This window comes from Vipera berus, assembly GCF_964194415.1.
Source record: "Vipera berus genome assembly, chromosome: 13".
Lineage (NCBI taxonomy): Eukaryota > Metazoa > Chordata > Lepidosauria > Squamata > Viperidae > Vipera > Vipera berus.
The window spans coordinates 16,722,288-16,736,721 of record NC_138216.1 but is presented as its reverse complement, the minus strand read 5'-3'; the positions used below and the strand labels follow the sequence as shown (position 1 = coordinate 16,736,721).

Here is a 14,434-nt window from a genome sequence, read left to right as displayed (position 1 = left end):
CCCGGCCGCGCCTGCCCGCCGAGGCTGCGACGAGGCTCGAGCGATCCCGCCTCCCCGCGGCGCGGGCCCGTTGTTATGACGACACGGCCGTAAAGCCGCCATCTTGGTGGTTGCGGCGCCTTGCGACATGGAAGCCGCGATGGCAACGGGCGCTGGGCCGGCGGGGCTTACGGCAGCTGGGCCACGGGGACGCGAGGGCGCTGCTGAGGCGGCGGCGGCGGGCGGCCTCCCTCCGTCTCCCGCCGCCGCCGCCGCCTTCCTCAGCCTCCCGACGCCTTTCGAGGACGAAGGTACTGCCGCCCGGGGGAAGGCGGGGGAGGGGGCGCCTCAGGGCCCTCCGGGGAAGCAGCGGCTGTTCTTGCCGCGGGGGCGGACCTGCCCTCGGAGCGGCGAAAGGCGCCGCGGAGGCGGACCGTCGCTGGGCCCGTCGCGACCCAACTCCCTCCGCCGAACCTTCCGGGCGGGGGTGGGTGGGGGACGTCCTCGGTCTGGCGGCGCGGCGCAGCCCCGCTCGGCGTGTTGTGAGCTGGGACAGTTGCTGAGCGCTCTCTGCGGCAGCCTACCTCGCAGGGGTGTTGTGGGGAGGCAAGCGAGGGGCCCTTCTCTGGGCTTCCGGGGTAACGGGTGCCTCCCTCTCTGCCAGGTGGGCTCTTCTGCTGAGGGCCTTTGAGAGCCCTCCGGGCTGGTGCAGGTGGCAAAAAAGGTACCGGTAACCTTGGAGGTCCTCTAGTCCAACCCCCTGGCGGGAAACCTATACTGTTTCTGATAAATGGCTGTCCAGTCGGAGGAGGGGCAGGATGCTCTTCCGACAGTTTCTGGTCCTGTGTTGGGGTTTGATCTTTGTGAAGATTGAATCCCAGCTTGGCCATGACCAGCTTTATGATTATTTAGGCTCCATCTTGATCGCTGTTTTTGCCCCGGTCGTAAAAAAAAATGCTCGATTAGAGGCATTAACTCCATGTTTTGCTTTGGAATTATTGGCAATGTTTAAACTGCTACTGTTTATTATCCCAAGCCTGTAAGTGCTAATATTGGAATGAATACAGCCGTTGAGGTTGGTTATTTGCAAATCTCCTTTTCATGCTGCCTAAAGTGTGACAGGGTCCTTGCTTTTTTTTGCATTCTAGATGAAGATGATAGGCACAAATGTGGTCGCTGCCAATCCGAGTTCACTTCTTTGGAAGAATTCGTGCAACACAAGTTGCAGAAACTTTGCCAGCGGACTCAGGATGCAACTGCAGCAGCAACCTCGGCAAGTTTCTCAAGGCAGCATCTTAGCTCTGCTTACCAGACATGTGATCTCACTGGGGAACAGGGTGGGAGTGCAAGCTGGATAAATAAGGAGCTTTGTAGGCTCAAATGACTGCAAAATGCATCACCTCTTCCTTACAATGAATATTAGCAGAAGATCTTATGGCAAATGCTGTTTTTATCATTTCCAACAGTGTAAATTTTATAAAAAGATGTTTTGGAACATCCTTATCACAATAGGCGTATTCATATTAAAGCTTCATTTGTTCCATCAGGTGATTTCATCAGTTGAAGCGCCTATAACTGTAGCTCATATAGTTGTTGAAGCAGCTCCAATAACAGAAGAAATCAGCAATGTACCTGAAATTGTAGGTAAGTCCACCAGCCGCTTAAATAACTTTATTTTAGGCAGTCAGTAGGCCTGTTGTGGGTATTTAAAGGAGAGGAATGTAACAGAGGAAGAATAAACGCTTTTCATGCAGAAGATCCCTTATTCAGTTTCTGGCATCTCCAGGTATTAGGAAGGAATCCTCTTGAAATGATGCTGCCGTTAATCATTGCTGGCAGTAGTGGATTAAAGGATAAATGGTATGGTGCCATGTGCAGCCGTTTGTCTGTCTCAGTACTTTTCCATGATTTTGAATAAATGTAATCATCGAGCGTTAGGTCCTCTAAGATTAAATAAAAACATTCTTCTCAAAAAGTGCAGTGAAAATGAAAATGTCATGCCATGAATTATCAAGTTAATATCTTGAAGTTGTCATATAAATTTATGTTGATCTAATGAGAGCATTATTACGTTAGTTTATTATTAAAGTGGAATGAATGGTTAGAAGTCATGCAGATCCTTTCGTTCTACTAAAATTTGAGCATCAAAGTGCAAGTGGTTGCTGTAATAGAATAGACAAAATGCTTTTGAGAATACAGAATAATGGTGTGATTGCTAGCTGAGATGAAATGTATTAATAGATTCACATAAGGTTATTTGTCCACTAAATAATATGTCTTGATGTGATCCAGAATAAATTCATATGAACATTGCATGGAAGTGCTTTCTCTGCTCACAGAACCCTTCCAGTTCCGCCAAGGCCTGCAGAGGGATTTGCTTCAGCCTGAATTTAATGGCAGAAACCACTCCATCATGGGAGCGTATCCAGTGTGGCCACCCAAAAAGTGCCACTAGCTGGTTATGGAATGTGGTCTTCTGTAAAGAATCTAACTGGCTTTGGGCCTCTTTGCAGGTAGTGGGCAAATCAAGGAGGTTGTTGTAGGTGCAGATCATGTCTTTGAAAGCCCCAACGGCCCCAGTGATGAAGATGGTGGAATTAATCAGAGTAATCCAGGAGGCCCAGGGGAAGGTGCTTCTCTGGAACTTATCAAAGTTAAACTGCTGGTTAATAAGGAAGGTCGTTACGTCTGTGAACTGTGCCACAAGACATTTAAGACGGTATGTTAAGGATTTTAGCAATGTTCATGGTACCGTTAGATAAATGATTAATAAGATGAATCTAGTGAGACACAATCATTCTTGCCTCGGGTGAGAAAAGGCAGCAGCGTTATAGTTTGAAGTGTCATGTTGTTCTTAAAACGAAAACCCCATGTCTGGCAGCACCACAAACATTTGTATCCTTTGATTTCAGGCCAGCATTCTCAAGGCTCACATGATCACTCACAGCAGCAGGAAGGACTACGAGTGTAAGTTATGCGGAACATCTTTCAGGACCAAGGGCTCGCTGATCCGACACCATCGCCGCCACACAGGTGAAGAGAGGACTTGGTTGGCTGTATGTAGCGACTCGGTTATTAAGCAACTTTCAAAACTAGGACTAAAAAGAGCACAGGGGAAGGCTTTGGGAGTTAAAGGGTATTTGAACAGCTAGGAGGAGGGATTTGCATAAAAGGATTCCAGGATTAATTCCTGATGCTGAAGCATTTACCTGTTGGAAAGCTGTATATAGGCCTCACAGCAGGGTTGGCAGCAGAAACTTCACCCAGAGATGGTGGAGCCAAGTTCTTCTGTAAAGTAACTTTCCTTTGGTTTCTCTAGATGAGCGTCCTTACAAGTGCAAGAAATGTGGGAAAAGCTTCCGGGAATCAGGAGCTTTGACTCGACATTTGAAATCCTTGACGCCCTGCACTGAGAAAATCCGCTTCAATATGAATAAAGAAATAGTTGTTAGTAAAGAGGATGTAGGCTCAGGTCAGTGAAAAAGCTCATAGGTTGTCTTGCCTTTGGGGGAATGAAATAGAACTGATGCGGTTTGCATGAAGTGAGGACGGGCACAGAAGATCTATGCAATAGATTCAGTGGAATATCACTAAGCGAGGAAACGTTAATTCACAAAAGAAAGGAAGGAAAAAACTGCCTGAGAGAAAAGGCATGTTGCAGTGTGCAGAATGAAAGGAGGTGCTAGGGAGTGACGACTTAAGACATCTACACAGTGGCGTCAACCCCGGCTGTTGGCGGGAAGAGGCAACGTGGTGGTATGTCACAGATGAAATAGATCCGTTTGGACTGAGCATATATTCAGAAAAGCCAATAATTCTTCCGGATCTACCGAGAGCCATTGTTCTCTACATCAGAAATGGACTTTGAGGGTCTGTTTTCTACCAGTTTCCATAATGGGATGCTGAAAGAACTGGGAGTCCTAATCATGCCATTTATGGAAGCTGGCTTTAGGTTCGGGAAGCACGTCAGTGGATAATATCCTTCAGGTGAACAGATTCTTCTGGATTAGCGAGGCAATAAATACCACAAAAAGAAAATAGCGAAGGATTTTGATTAGTGCTGATGATCAGACAGAACAGAAATAAGCCTTGGATCATACAGAACAGTCCGGAGGACACCACACATTTAGTAGGGACAGGATACATCTAGCCACTGTGGTGACCAGTGCACTGAGCTGTTTTTGTTATTGTGAACCCAGGTAATTAGATTTAGCATGTTGTTCCAAGTCTAGAACCTACTAATTCAGTGTCCGGTTTTTCAAATCGACGCACAGGCAGGTCAAGCAAAGCAAGAAGGAATCATGAAGAGACACAGCCCCAAATTAACCCCAGTCAGTCCAATATGCCGTACCATAAACTAGTCTTCCCTGCTTAGCCAGGCTTTGTGCGGGATCCCAGCCTCTTGGGGTTTGTCCTGTCATAGTTCAGGTACAGTCCTGCACTGTGGTCAGGATTCTGCCTTGTGACGAGGCCTTAGGCAAGCATTGGTCCATCGGAGAACAGCACTGGTGTCCCATAGTTGTGTGAAAGCTTTCTCTGAAGGCTCAGGGGTTGCCTTGTGCACTTCTGGCAGGCAGTAACCCAAGTGAGCCGGAGGGAGCTGCTGAAGTGCTTTGCTTGGCTTCCCTTGAACCCAGCCGCTGGTGACACTCTTAGCTGTGTGCTGCTTTTCTTGAAGGGGCCAGCAGCTCCAGCAGCGAAGCCATTCCCACGCTGGCAGCTCCATCTTTGGAGGCCTCCCCTGTAATCCATCTGGTGACGGATGCGAAAGGGAATGTCCTCCATGAAGTCCATGTCCAGATGCAGGAGCTCCCCGTCTCGGAAACCAAGGCGATGGGACAAGAGGTTAGTGCAACCTGTGGTTGGGGGAAACGTCATCTTGTAACACCAGGAGAAGTGGTGGCTCCGGCCCTGGTCATCCTGAACCAGCCACCCAGAGAGCCCATAATAACGACTCACTGCTTGAGGTTTGTCTTGAGAAGGAGCTGCAATGCATTTCAATCATAACCCAGCCAAACAAAACTCTCAGAGCTCCAGACCTCGGTTAGGAAGGAGGATGACACTTTGAAGGGTTCCCAAAGTCAAAACTATGAGAAATGTTGATCAGAAGCAACACAATTTGGGGTTCTAGGTTAAAGGTAGATGTTTTTTCTTCCTGCTTAGCAGTCATTGTTGCTGCACCCTTATTTTGTTTAGTCCAATCTTGAGCTGTGCCCTGACCAGGAGGACAATGAGAACTTGCTGAGAGAAGCCATGAGGAATTCTGGAATCGTGATTGAGCGAGTTTCCATAGAGGAGGGTACCAAATCCAATGAAAATGGTATTGGTGCTGCTGCTGCTGCGGATTTAACGAACAAAGAGGAGGAGACATCTGAGAAATTGTGTGAAGAGCAGTATGTGGAAATTGAGCACATAGAAGCTGTAAGTTCATCTTTCAGCCCTGGTAATTTAAATGCAGCCTGCTTGGCTAGTCTGTGCTGTGTTGTGGTACCACTGAATATAAGAACATGGGGACTCTTGAGTTTGCTTGAACTTTTATCTTGTAATCTTCAAGGTTTCTCTCAGTCAAATGCGCAAGTAATTTATGCTGGGCTCCCTCTGTTTCATAGCCAGATCCTGAAGCAACCAACGAATGTAAGCAACACGTGTGCCCTTATTGCAGCGAAATCTTCAGGGAGCAGAGTAGTCTCGACCTCCATATCAGCGGACATCTAGGTGAGAGGGCATCCTGCAGGCAAAGCCCTTCCTTGGATTCCCTAAAGACGTCACCTTTTTTTTGGTAAAAACTGAAGTTGATCTTAAGACACGCCAGGCCAGGGGTCTTCAAACCTGGCTCTTTTATGACTTGTGGACTTCAACTCCCAGAATTCCTCAGCCAGAAACGCTGGCTGCTGAGGAATTCTGGCAGTTGAAGTCCACAAGTCATAAAAGGGCCAAGTTTGAAGGCCCCTGTGCTAGGCAGTAGAGGCAATCCTCAACTTACAATAGTTGGTTTAGTGACTGTTCACAGTTACAACGGCACTGGAAAAAGTGATTTAAGACCATTTTTCACACGTCCGGTGCAGAATCCCCACATTCACCTGATCTACATTGGTATGTTTGACAGCTGACTCATATTTATGACGGTCGCAGTGTCCCAGGGTCACGTGATCCCCTTTTGCCACCTTCTGACAAGCAAAGTCAGTGGGGAAGCCAGATTCGCTTAACAACCGTGTTACTAACTTAACAACTGCAGCAATTCCCTTAACAACTGAATCAAGGGGCAAAAGTGGTAAAATGGGGCAAAACTCACTGAACAGATTTCTTGCTTAGCCACAGAAATTTTGGCTCATTCATCGTAAGTCAAGGACTACCTGCATTACAGTTTCAGTAGCAATGTTTCTGAGGTGCTCTTTACGTCGTCTCACATTTTTCATAACTTACTGAGCCTTGGTGGAGCAGTGGGCTAATGCCTCCTTAAGTAACACCAGCTGCCTGCAATTAGTGCAGGTTCGAGTCCCACCAGGCTCAAGGTTGACTCAGCCTTCCATCCTTCCCAGGTAGGTAAAATGAGGACCCAGATTGTTGGGGGCAATAAGCTGACTTTGTAATAATGCCGCTTGGGGGGCCCCAAAAGCCCTAATAAGCAGGCATATACATAGAATGAAGGCTATTGCTAAGCACGTTGATTTGTGCTTAAATTGTAAGCCGCCCTGAGTCTTCGGAGAAGGGCGGGATATAAATGGGATTAAAATAAAATAAAATAAAAAATAGTACAGGGGTGGGGAACCTTGGCTCTTCTATGACTCATGGACTTCAACTCCCAGAATTCCTGAGCCAGCCATGCTGAGGGCAAAGGGAGAGGTTTCCAAGCTGAGCCATGCCGGCTCAGGAATTCTGGGAGTTGAAGTCCACAAGTCATAAAAGAGCCAAGGTTCCCCACTCCTGGTCTAGTATAAGTAACTGTCCAGTGCAGCATTCCTGATGGCTGCTTTTCAGATTCTCTCCAAATGCCTCCAGGGAAGGGAATCTGCAGACTGGCTCATCGCGGTAAACTTTCATGGTGTCCAACTGAGATCTCCTTTCTTATAATTTAAACAGATTCTTTCTTATCCTGTCTTCTGAAACAACTGAACAATTCAGCTCTGTTTCTACATATCAGCTCTTCAGATATTAGGACTCCCTGCTGTTTGTTTGCTCCAGGGTAACTATATGCAGTGCTTCCGGTCATTTTTTCCCCCCCAGAAATTTTATTCTTTACCATCTTGCTTGCTGCCTTCTAGATGTGCCCCAGTTTGTTAATGTCCTTTCTAAAATGTGGAGCTCAAAACTGGATGTACAGGTAGTCCTTGATTTACAAACAGTTGCTCATAACCAAAGTTATTCCCCGGGATTACTTATAACCCAGATTCGAAGTTCCAACAGCTGGAGGGGGTGGGAAGCTCAGAAGTCATGTGATCGCATTTTGGGTGGTTAGCAACCCACCTGCATTTACAGCCACTTGCGGCGTCCCACAGTTATGTGACCACAATTTATGATAATTTTTGCTGCAATCTGACATTAACTTCCTGCAAATAGATTTGCTTAACAAACTGCAAAAGTCATAAAATTGGATGCCGTCACATGGAGACTTGCTTAGTGACTGGCATGACTTATGACTGTTAATTACAGACTCAATGATGGTTGTAAGTCAAGGACTTCCTGTACTGCATTCTAAAAGGGGTCTAATCAATATAGAATAAAGAGGAATAATGATCCTGACACTGTCTTTCTGTTGATTCAGCCAATCACATTTGTGGTTATATCACTTCGTTGGTTCAGCTTATGATTTACCAAGATCCCAGACTTTTCTCCTTTTTGTTGTCCTTGAAGCCCTTGAAGCTTCCTAGCCAGATTCGGGACTTTGCATTTGTTCCTCTTGAAATTCCTATGTCTGGCTTTTGCCCTTTGTGTGCTAACTTGTCTAGATGGGTTTTACTATCCCTGCTTTGATATCCAGATACGTAGATGAACAGGCTGAGTATTTGATGCTCCAGATGGCCATCCAGATGCAGTTTTGCTAGCTTCTATTGGTGCAGAAAACCTTACTTCTGGGAGCAGTTTTTAAATCTAGTTGCCACACACCTAGGTACCCTATTTAGGTTTAAACTAAATATGTAGTAGTCAGCTTGGGCTAAGGAGTTTTCTTCACATCTGAAGCCAATTTTACATTTTGGTTCCAGTGGTTGGGCAGCAATATTTGTGTAGTGACCTCTCAAGTTTAATCCAGAGCTATAAATTGGGTGTGGAGGAGCTCCCTCTTCCCCTGCATCCTTCCGTGGGGCTACTGCTGTCACTTGCCACATCAGAGCCCTTAGAAGACCGGAGTGTTTCTTCCTTCGCTTTAGCATTTAGCCTACGTGGTCCTTGGTCTGCTGTTCCACATATTTAGAGCAATCAGCCACCATCAGATAAATGTTCCTTTGTCTTGTCCCAAAGGTATCTGGACTTACTTTGTTTTTACTTGAAGACATTTTGCTTCTCATTGAAGAAGCTTCTTCAGTTCAGACTGAATGGTGGAGAATGGAAAGATTTATATTCCTTGCCGGCCTGTGGTCGTTAGCACTCTTTCTGATGGCCTTGATGAGTCTCAAAAAGCACTAATGACCAGATGACTGCAAGGAATATAAATCCTTCCATTCTCCACCATTCAGTCAGAAGTGAAGAAGGTTCTTCAATGAGAAGCGAAATGTCTTCAAGGAAAAACCAAGGAAGTTCAGTTGCTTTTTGAAAAAGCAGCTTTGGGACAGCCGTGACCTGGACGACTGGGAATCTCCACAGACATTCCTTTGTCTTGATTTGTGAGAAATGCAGGAAGTGCCGTCACGCTTCCTTGGCCAAGCCTTTGTGAGCAGACCCATAGAAACTCATCCAGTTGATAAAAGTCCTGGAATTTCCATTTGTAACCATTTTATTTGTGTACCATCTCCTTTCATTTCTCCCCCAGACTACAAATCTTTTACCTGTGAGGAGTGTGGCAAAGAATTCACCAAAGGATACTTGCTGAAAAAGCATCAGGAAGTGCATGTGAACGAGCGGCGGTTCCGTTGTGGGGAGTGTGGCAAGCTGTACAAGACAATTGCACACGTGAAGGGGCACAGGCGAGTGCATTCTGACGAGCGGCCCTATCCTTGCCCCAAGTGTGGGAAGAGATACAAGACCAAGGTAGGAACTTCGTACCTTTGGGGCTTCCCGTCTTCTGAGATTCTTGGTGTGTTTGGCCCTTAACAGTTGCTGAACCTGTTGAAACCACCTGCATAACTGCAGAGGAGGGAGGACTAACGTAGAGTGGGGAAAGACTAGGGATTTTACTTCTGGAAGGACTTCAGGAAATGAAATAGATAAGGAAAGGAATAGGGCAAGCATTGAGAACATGCTCTGCTGCTGTGGAAGAGAAGGTGGCAAGTCCATTCCTGACCTCTGCAGAAATTCCTGACTGAACAGTTGCAGCCTGCTCTATCCGGGGCTATCCTTGGAGCACCTGGAGCCTGCAGCATTATGGGCAGTAGCTATGAAACACCAGTGTGGCCTCCGCTTCCAGGAGCAATCAGGGTGCTGGGTATCACCTTTAAAGTCCTGCCTGGCATGAGGCTGGGTTACTTGCAGGACCACCTATCACCCCCCCAGCGGTTTCTGCCCATCTTGATGGATTTGGCAGAACGGGCGCACTGTTGCCTGGTGGGCCCTGGGAAGCCTGCCTTCTATGTCCCCAGATGGACCTGACCCTGTTGGCTTTAGCAATGTGGTAAAGACCTGGGTTTTCCGCCGGGCACTGGGGCGAGGATGTTAAAGAAGCTGGCATGGGGTGGTTGATTGGATTCAGATTTGATCAGGGTTTTAAATGTTTTTTTTAAAATTATATGGTGGTTTTGATTCTTGTTCGCTGCTCAGTGTTTCTTCTGGTAGTTGGATGTCTGTATAGGTTTGGTAAAATGAGTACCGGTATTTGGAAAAAATCTGTTACTTAGCCTAGGATATTGTTGAATGATTTTCAACTGATCCCAGACATTTCTGGATAATGTTGATTTATCGGGATCGATTTTAGACTATCTTGATATTGATATGATAGCCCTGATCGATTGATTTCTACCAGAAAGCAGAGGTGGGGATCTCATTTAAATCTCATTAAAGCAGCGACTCTTTTTGACTGTACTCCTGCAGTCTAACCAACCTCCCACCCCACCCCAATCAGTAAGAAAATTACGGCTATTTCATGGTGCTGTGGATTTTTTAGACATACCTATCTGTCTGTCTGCATCCGTCCATCCTTCTGTCCATCAAAACCAAAATCGTGCTGTTCCAGCAAGATTATTTGCATTTGCTCCTGAAAGATAGGAGGTTTCTGACCTTAAACTGAATTGCATTTATATTGTGAGGAGGTTTGGAAGGGAGTATATCAGTTTTGGAAAACCAGCAGTTCTGGAATCCAAGCTGACTCCCCTGTCCTCTTTCCACAGAATGCACAGCAGGTTCACTTCCGAACGCACCTGGATGAAAAGCCGTACGTCTGCCAGTTCTGCAGTCAAGGCTTTCGGGAAAAGGGTTCTTTGGTGCGCCACATCCGTCACCACACGGGCGAGAAGCCATTCAAATGTTACAAATGTGGCCGTGGGTTCGCGGAGCACGGCACCCTCAATCGGCACCTGAGGACCAAAGGTGAGAGGATGGTTTGTCTCAAGGGCAGGTGTGTGCGCCTCCCTCTGTCCTGGCTTCCAGTACAGAAGCCGTGTTCGTTGCACCTCCGTCTGTCTCGGCTCCCTCCCCTCCCGGGTCTTTTTCAAGTGCTAACAGAGCTCCTGTTATAAAGCATTTGAAGCTTCGTTAGTCCCAGTGGGAGGTAAGTAAAGAAGCTTTTTAAGATGTTGAAAAATTTAGAGCCTTACGCTATGTTAATGTGCAACAATAAAACATTTAGAATAAGAAAAAAGTTAATTTGCATCATAGCAGTGCCATACATGTGTGCCTTGGGTACAGATAGTCCTCGACTTATAACCATTCGTTTAGTGGCCGTTCGAAGTTGCAACAGGACTAAAAAAAAGTGGCTTATCACTGCTGCAGCATCCCCATGGTCATGTGATCAAAATTTGGGTGCGTAGCAATTGGCATGTATTTATGGCAGCTGCTCACTCCCAGAGACGTGCGAACACTGTTTCTAACCTTCCCAGCTGGCTTCCAACAAGCAAAGTCAATGGGGGAAGCCAGTCTCACTTAACAACCGCATGATTCACTTAAGCTGCAGTGATTGCTTAACAACTCTTGGCAAAAAAAGGCCGTAAAATGGGGCACAACTCTCTTTAACTGTCTTGCTTATTTTTGGAAACTTTGGACTCTGTTCTGATCATAATTTGAAGACTACCCACACTGAATTACATAAAGCTCCAGTTATTTAGGGTAAGCAGCTCTTCTGCATATTGATGTTGAACTTTTAATTAGGGAAATTCTTCCTGCTGTTCTTTTAATTGATGCTGAGCTGCCTTTTCCTCCACCTTCCCCAGGCGGCTGCCTGCTTGCCTTGAAAGAAGCTGAAGAAGCAGTGGTATCGGAGGAGGGCCAATCTGCTGACCGTTTGGCTGCTGCTGTAATTTCAGAAGACCCCCCTACAGTCCTGGTGGAGTTTTCCTCCGTGGTGGCAGATACGCAGGAATACATAATTGAGGTAAACTCGTCTCACCAAGGAAAGCAGAGCCTTTGGTAAGCGATTAATATCGCAGCCCTGGAGACTAATGTGGGCCAAGAACTATGGAGAGTCATCATGCACGCTTCTGGGCAGACTAGGAAGTGTCTTAAGGCAGTGATGGCGAACCTTTTAGAGACCGGGTGCCCTAACTGCAACCCCAAACCCACTTATGTATCATCGGGTGCCGGGTGGGTGTGGCCAATTGGGTGGGCATGGCTGCGGTGGTAACGGCAGACTGGGTGGGACTAAAAAGTTCAATCAATCAATTCCAACTTTGGGAGAACCTTTTTTTTCCCTGCAAGAAGTTGAAATTGATTGATTGAATTTTTTTTTTGCACACGGTGGTGGAGGCCTAAAGTGAAAAGGTTTTATAAAACCCAGCTGAAGGCTAAGGACTGGGACGACGGCGCACATGCCCACAGAGAGGGCTCTGCGTGCCACCTGTGGCACCTGTGCCATAGGTTCGCCACCACAGGTCTAAGGTATGTGGACTGTGGTCCCAAAGTGTCTTTGAATGGTTGAGGCTAAATTGCTGCTGTGCATTCTTTCTTAAAGACAGCTTCTGAAGACATGGAAACCAGCGAAGCTGCTGAGATCATCGAAGGAAGCAGGCACGAGGTGGGTGGCTCTAAGGATGCTTGTAATGGTCACAGCAACAACTATTTTCAGCACTGTGAGGAGCGAGTCCTTCCCCCAAGTGCTAAATCCTCAAGTAACAGAACCTGTGTAGCAAGCAGAGCATGTGATGGATTTGGCCCTGGTAACTCCAGCAAGGAGCATCTCCAGCATGTCTCCGTCAACCAGCCACTTTTCTTCAGAGAAATCCCTTTCTGGTTTATTTCAGTAGCCAGTGAAGCTGGATGGTCAATAAATTTAAATTTTAATAATGATAACTGGACAGAAAGAGACCCACTAAAGTCTGTTCCCAGGATGAGTTTGCTTCTTCATTAAGAATTCAAGTCTTAATAAATGTAATAATCTGGGTTGAAGGATTAGAAGGGGATCGAGAGGAGAGAGGAAAAAAATGGTTCTTCCTGAAGAGCCTAATCTCATCACTTGCCTCTCCCCCCCACCCCCAATCCTGGATCTCACACAATGCAGATACAGAACAAAATTTCAAGATTGAAATTTCTGATCCCCAAATTGGATAATCCTTTCTCATTTGCCTGGTTCTCAGAAATGGACTTTCATCTCATTCACTGTATTTCAGATTTTCCTTAGGGAATAGGAAATTATTTTTGGTCAGAAAGCTCTCGCTTAGAGTGAGGCAAACCTAATAAACCAGATTGTGAGTGTTCTCTAGTTCAGAATTGCCTGTTTGGGTGGCGACTCTCTTTAGGAACCCTGACAGAAATAGCCAATCCTTTGTTGATTAGCTACATTCCTGTTGAATGTGGTGCTGGGACTGAGGTGGGGCTGCTTCCCTATTTTTGGGTTGGCTTTTGATTGATTGGTGTCCTGGGAGCCAGACATGCACTGCAAGAAGTTCAGCTGTCCACAGCTTGTGTTTGGACCAGTTTTCCTCCACATTAAGGAGGTTAAACTGCACTAAGTAGCAAGATGCAACCCTGTCTGAAGGGTTGAGTCCTGATGCATGGGATAAATGAAGACAGACGAACCTTTTTTCCCCTGTGCAGGTGGACAGTCACATAATGAAGGTGGTTCAGCAGATAGTAAACCAAGCCAATTCTGGCCATCAGATAATTGTCCAGAATGTCACGGTGGCAGACGATTCAACCATGACAGTCGACGGCGTGGACCCTGACACGATTGCCATAGCGACTCCAGAGAGCCTCACGGAGCAGGTTGCCATGACCTTGGCGTCAGCAATTGGGGAAGGGGCTGTGCTGGCCACAGAGGGCAGCGGGGAAGTGGAGGAAGCCACCGTGACCATGGTGGCATCCGAAGACATTGAAATCATGGAGCACACGGGAGAGTTTGTGATTGCAGCCCATGAGGCGGCGGAGGAGGAGGAGGATGACCTGGAAGTTCAGACTGTGATTGTCTGAGGCACCAGGCGGCTTCAAGCGGGGACCTTCGCAGAGCAGCAGCCTGGCCGCACCCCCAGGTCCCAGATAATGTGAGGCTGTCCTAAGAGCCGGTTCGCATGCTGCTTCTCATGAACGTGTTACGTGACATGGGAACTGAGCCCTTGGCCACCTGTTCTGGTCAGGGAGCATACCTAACCCTTCTGGACGTGGCAGCCTGTTGAAACCAGGCAGTTGTCAAGTAAAGCACTTTAGAGGAAAAAATATTGTGTGCAGGGATACTTAATTATGTGGCAGTGAGGGATTCCAGGCACGGGAGGAAACTCGGCGGCTTTTCATAGGAGTGTGGATTTTAAGCAGCTCGGGAGGAATATCAGCTTAGAAAACCAGGGGCTTCATTTGCATCGCCAGAATACTCAGAAAGGCCACATTGTACATTTTTGCAACCATGTAGCTTTTAATTATCTATTGTCTGATTTAACTTGTAAATATTTTTTTTAAAAAAATAATTTTTACATTACTGTATTCTGATGTAATTAAAAGAGTGCTGATGGCTTCAAATGTATCCGTGGTTATTTCTCTCCCAGGAATGTTGGTATAATCTAGCAGGAGAAGGAATTGTGCAAAAGGGCAGCTTACAGGCCTCCTCATAATTTAAGGATGGGAGGAATGCAACCATAGAATTGACCTCTTAGAACAGGGGTAGGCAACCTGGGCTCTTTTATGACTCATGGACTTCAACTCCCAGAATTCCTGAGCCAGCCATGCTAGC

At 46.7% G+C, this 14,434-nt stretch overlaps 1 protein-coding gene across 1 annotated transcript; it reads left to right on the top strand.

The window, feature by feature from the left end:
- Positions 1-115: 115 nt before the first annotated feature.
- Positions 116-14,223, top strand: E4F1 (E4F transcription factor 1). The gene is made up of 14 exons (XM_081338240.1): positions 116-290; positions 1,128-1,252; positions 1,527-1,623; positions 2,493-2,698; positions 2,892-3,012; positions 3,299-3,451; positions 4,658-4,824; positions 5,176-5,400; positions 5,589-5,694; positions 8,945-9,162; positions 10,455-10,653; positions 11,493-11,653; positions 12,230-12,292; positions 13,312-14,223. The coding sequence occupies exons 1-14, from the start codon at positions 128-130 to the stop codon at positions 13,681-13,683; spliced, it is 2,376 nt and encodes a 791-aa protein (XP_081194366.1). The 5' UTR covers positions 116-127; the 3' UTR covers positions 13,684-14,223.
- The last annotated feature ends 211 nt before the right edge of the window (positions 14,224-14,434 follow it).

Excerpts from the sequence above, each read along its gene's own strand:
- E4F1 (XM_081338240.1), top strand. The coding sequence starts at position 128 with ATGGAAGCCGCGATGGCAACGGGCGCTGGGCCGGCGGGGCTTACGGCA. Across the intron at positions 291-1,127 it reads GACGCCTTTCGAGGACGAAG|ATGAAGATGATAGGCACAAA; the intron begins GTACTGCCGCCC and ends TTTGCATTCTAG. Across the intron at positions 9,163-10,454 it reads GGAAGAGATACAAGACCAAG|AATGCACAGCAGGTTCACTT; the intron begins GTAGGAACTTCG and ends CTCTTTCCACAG.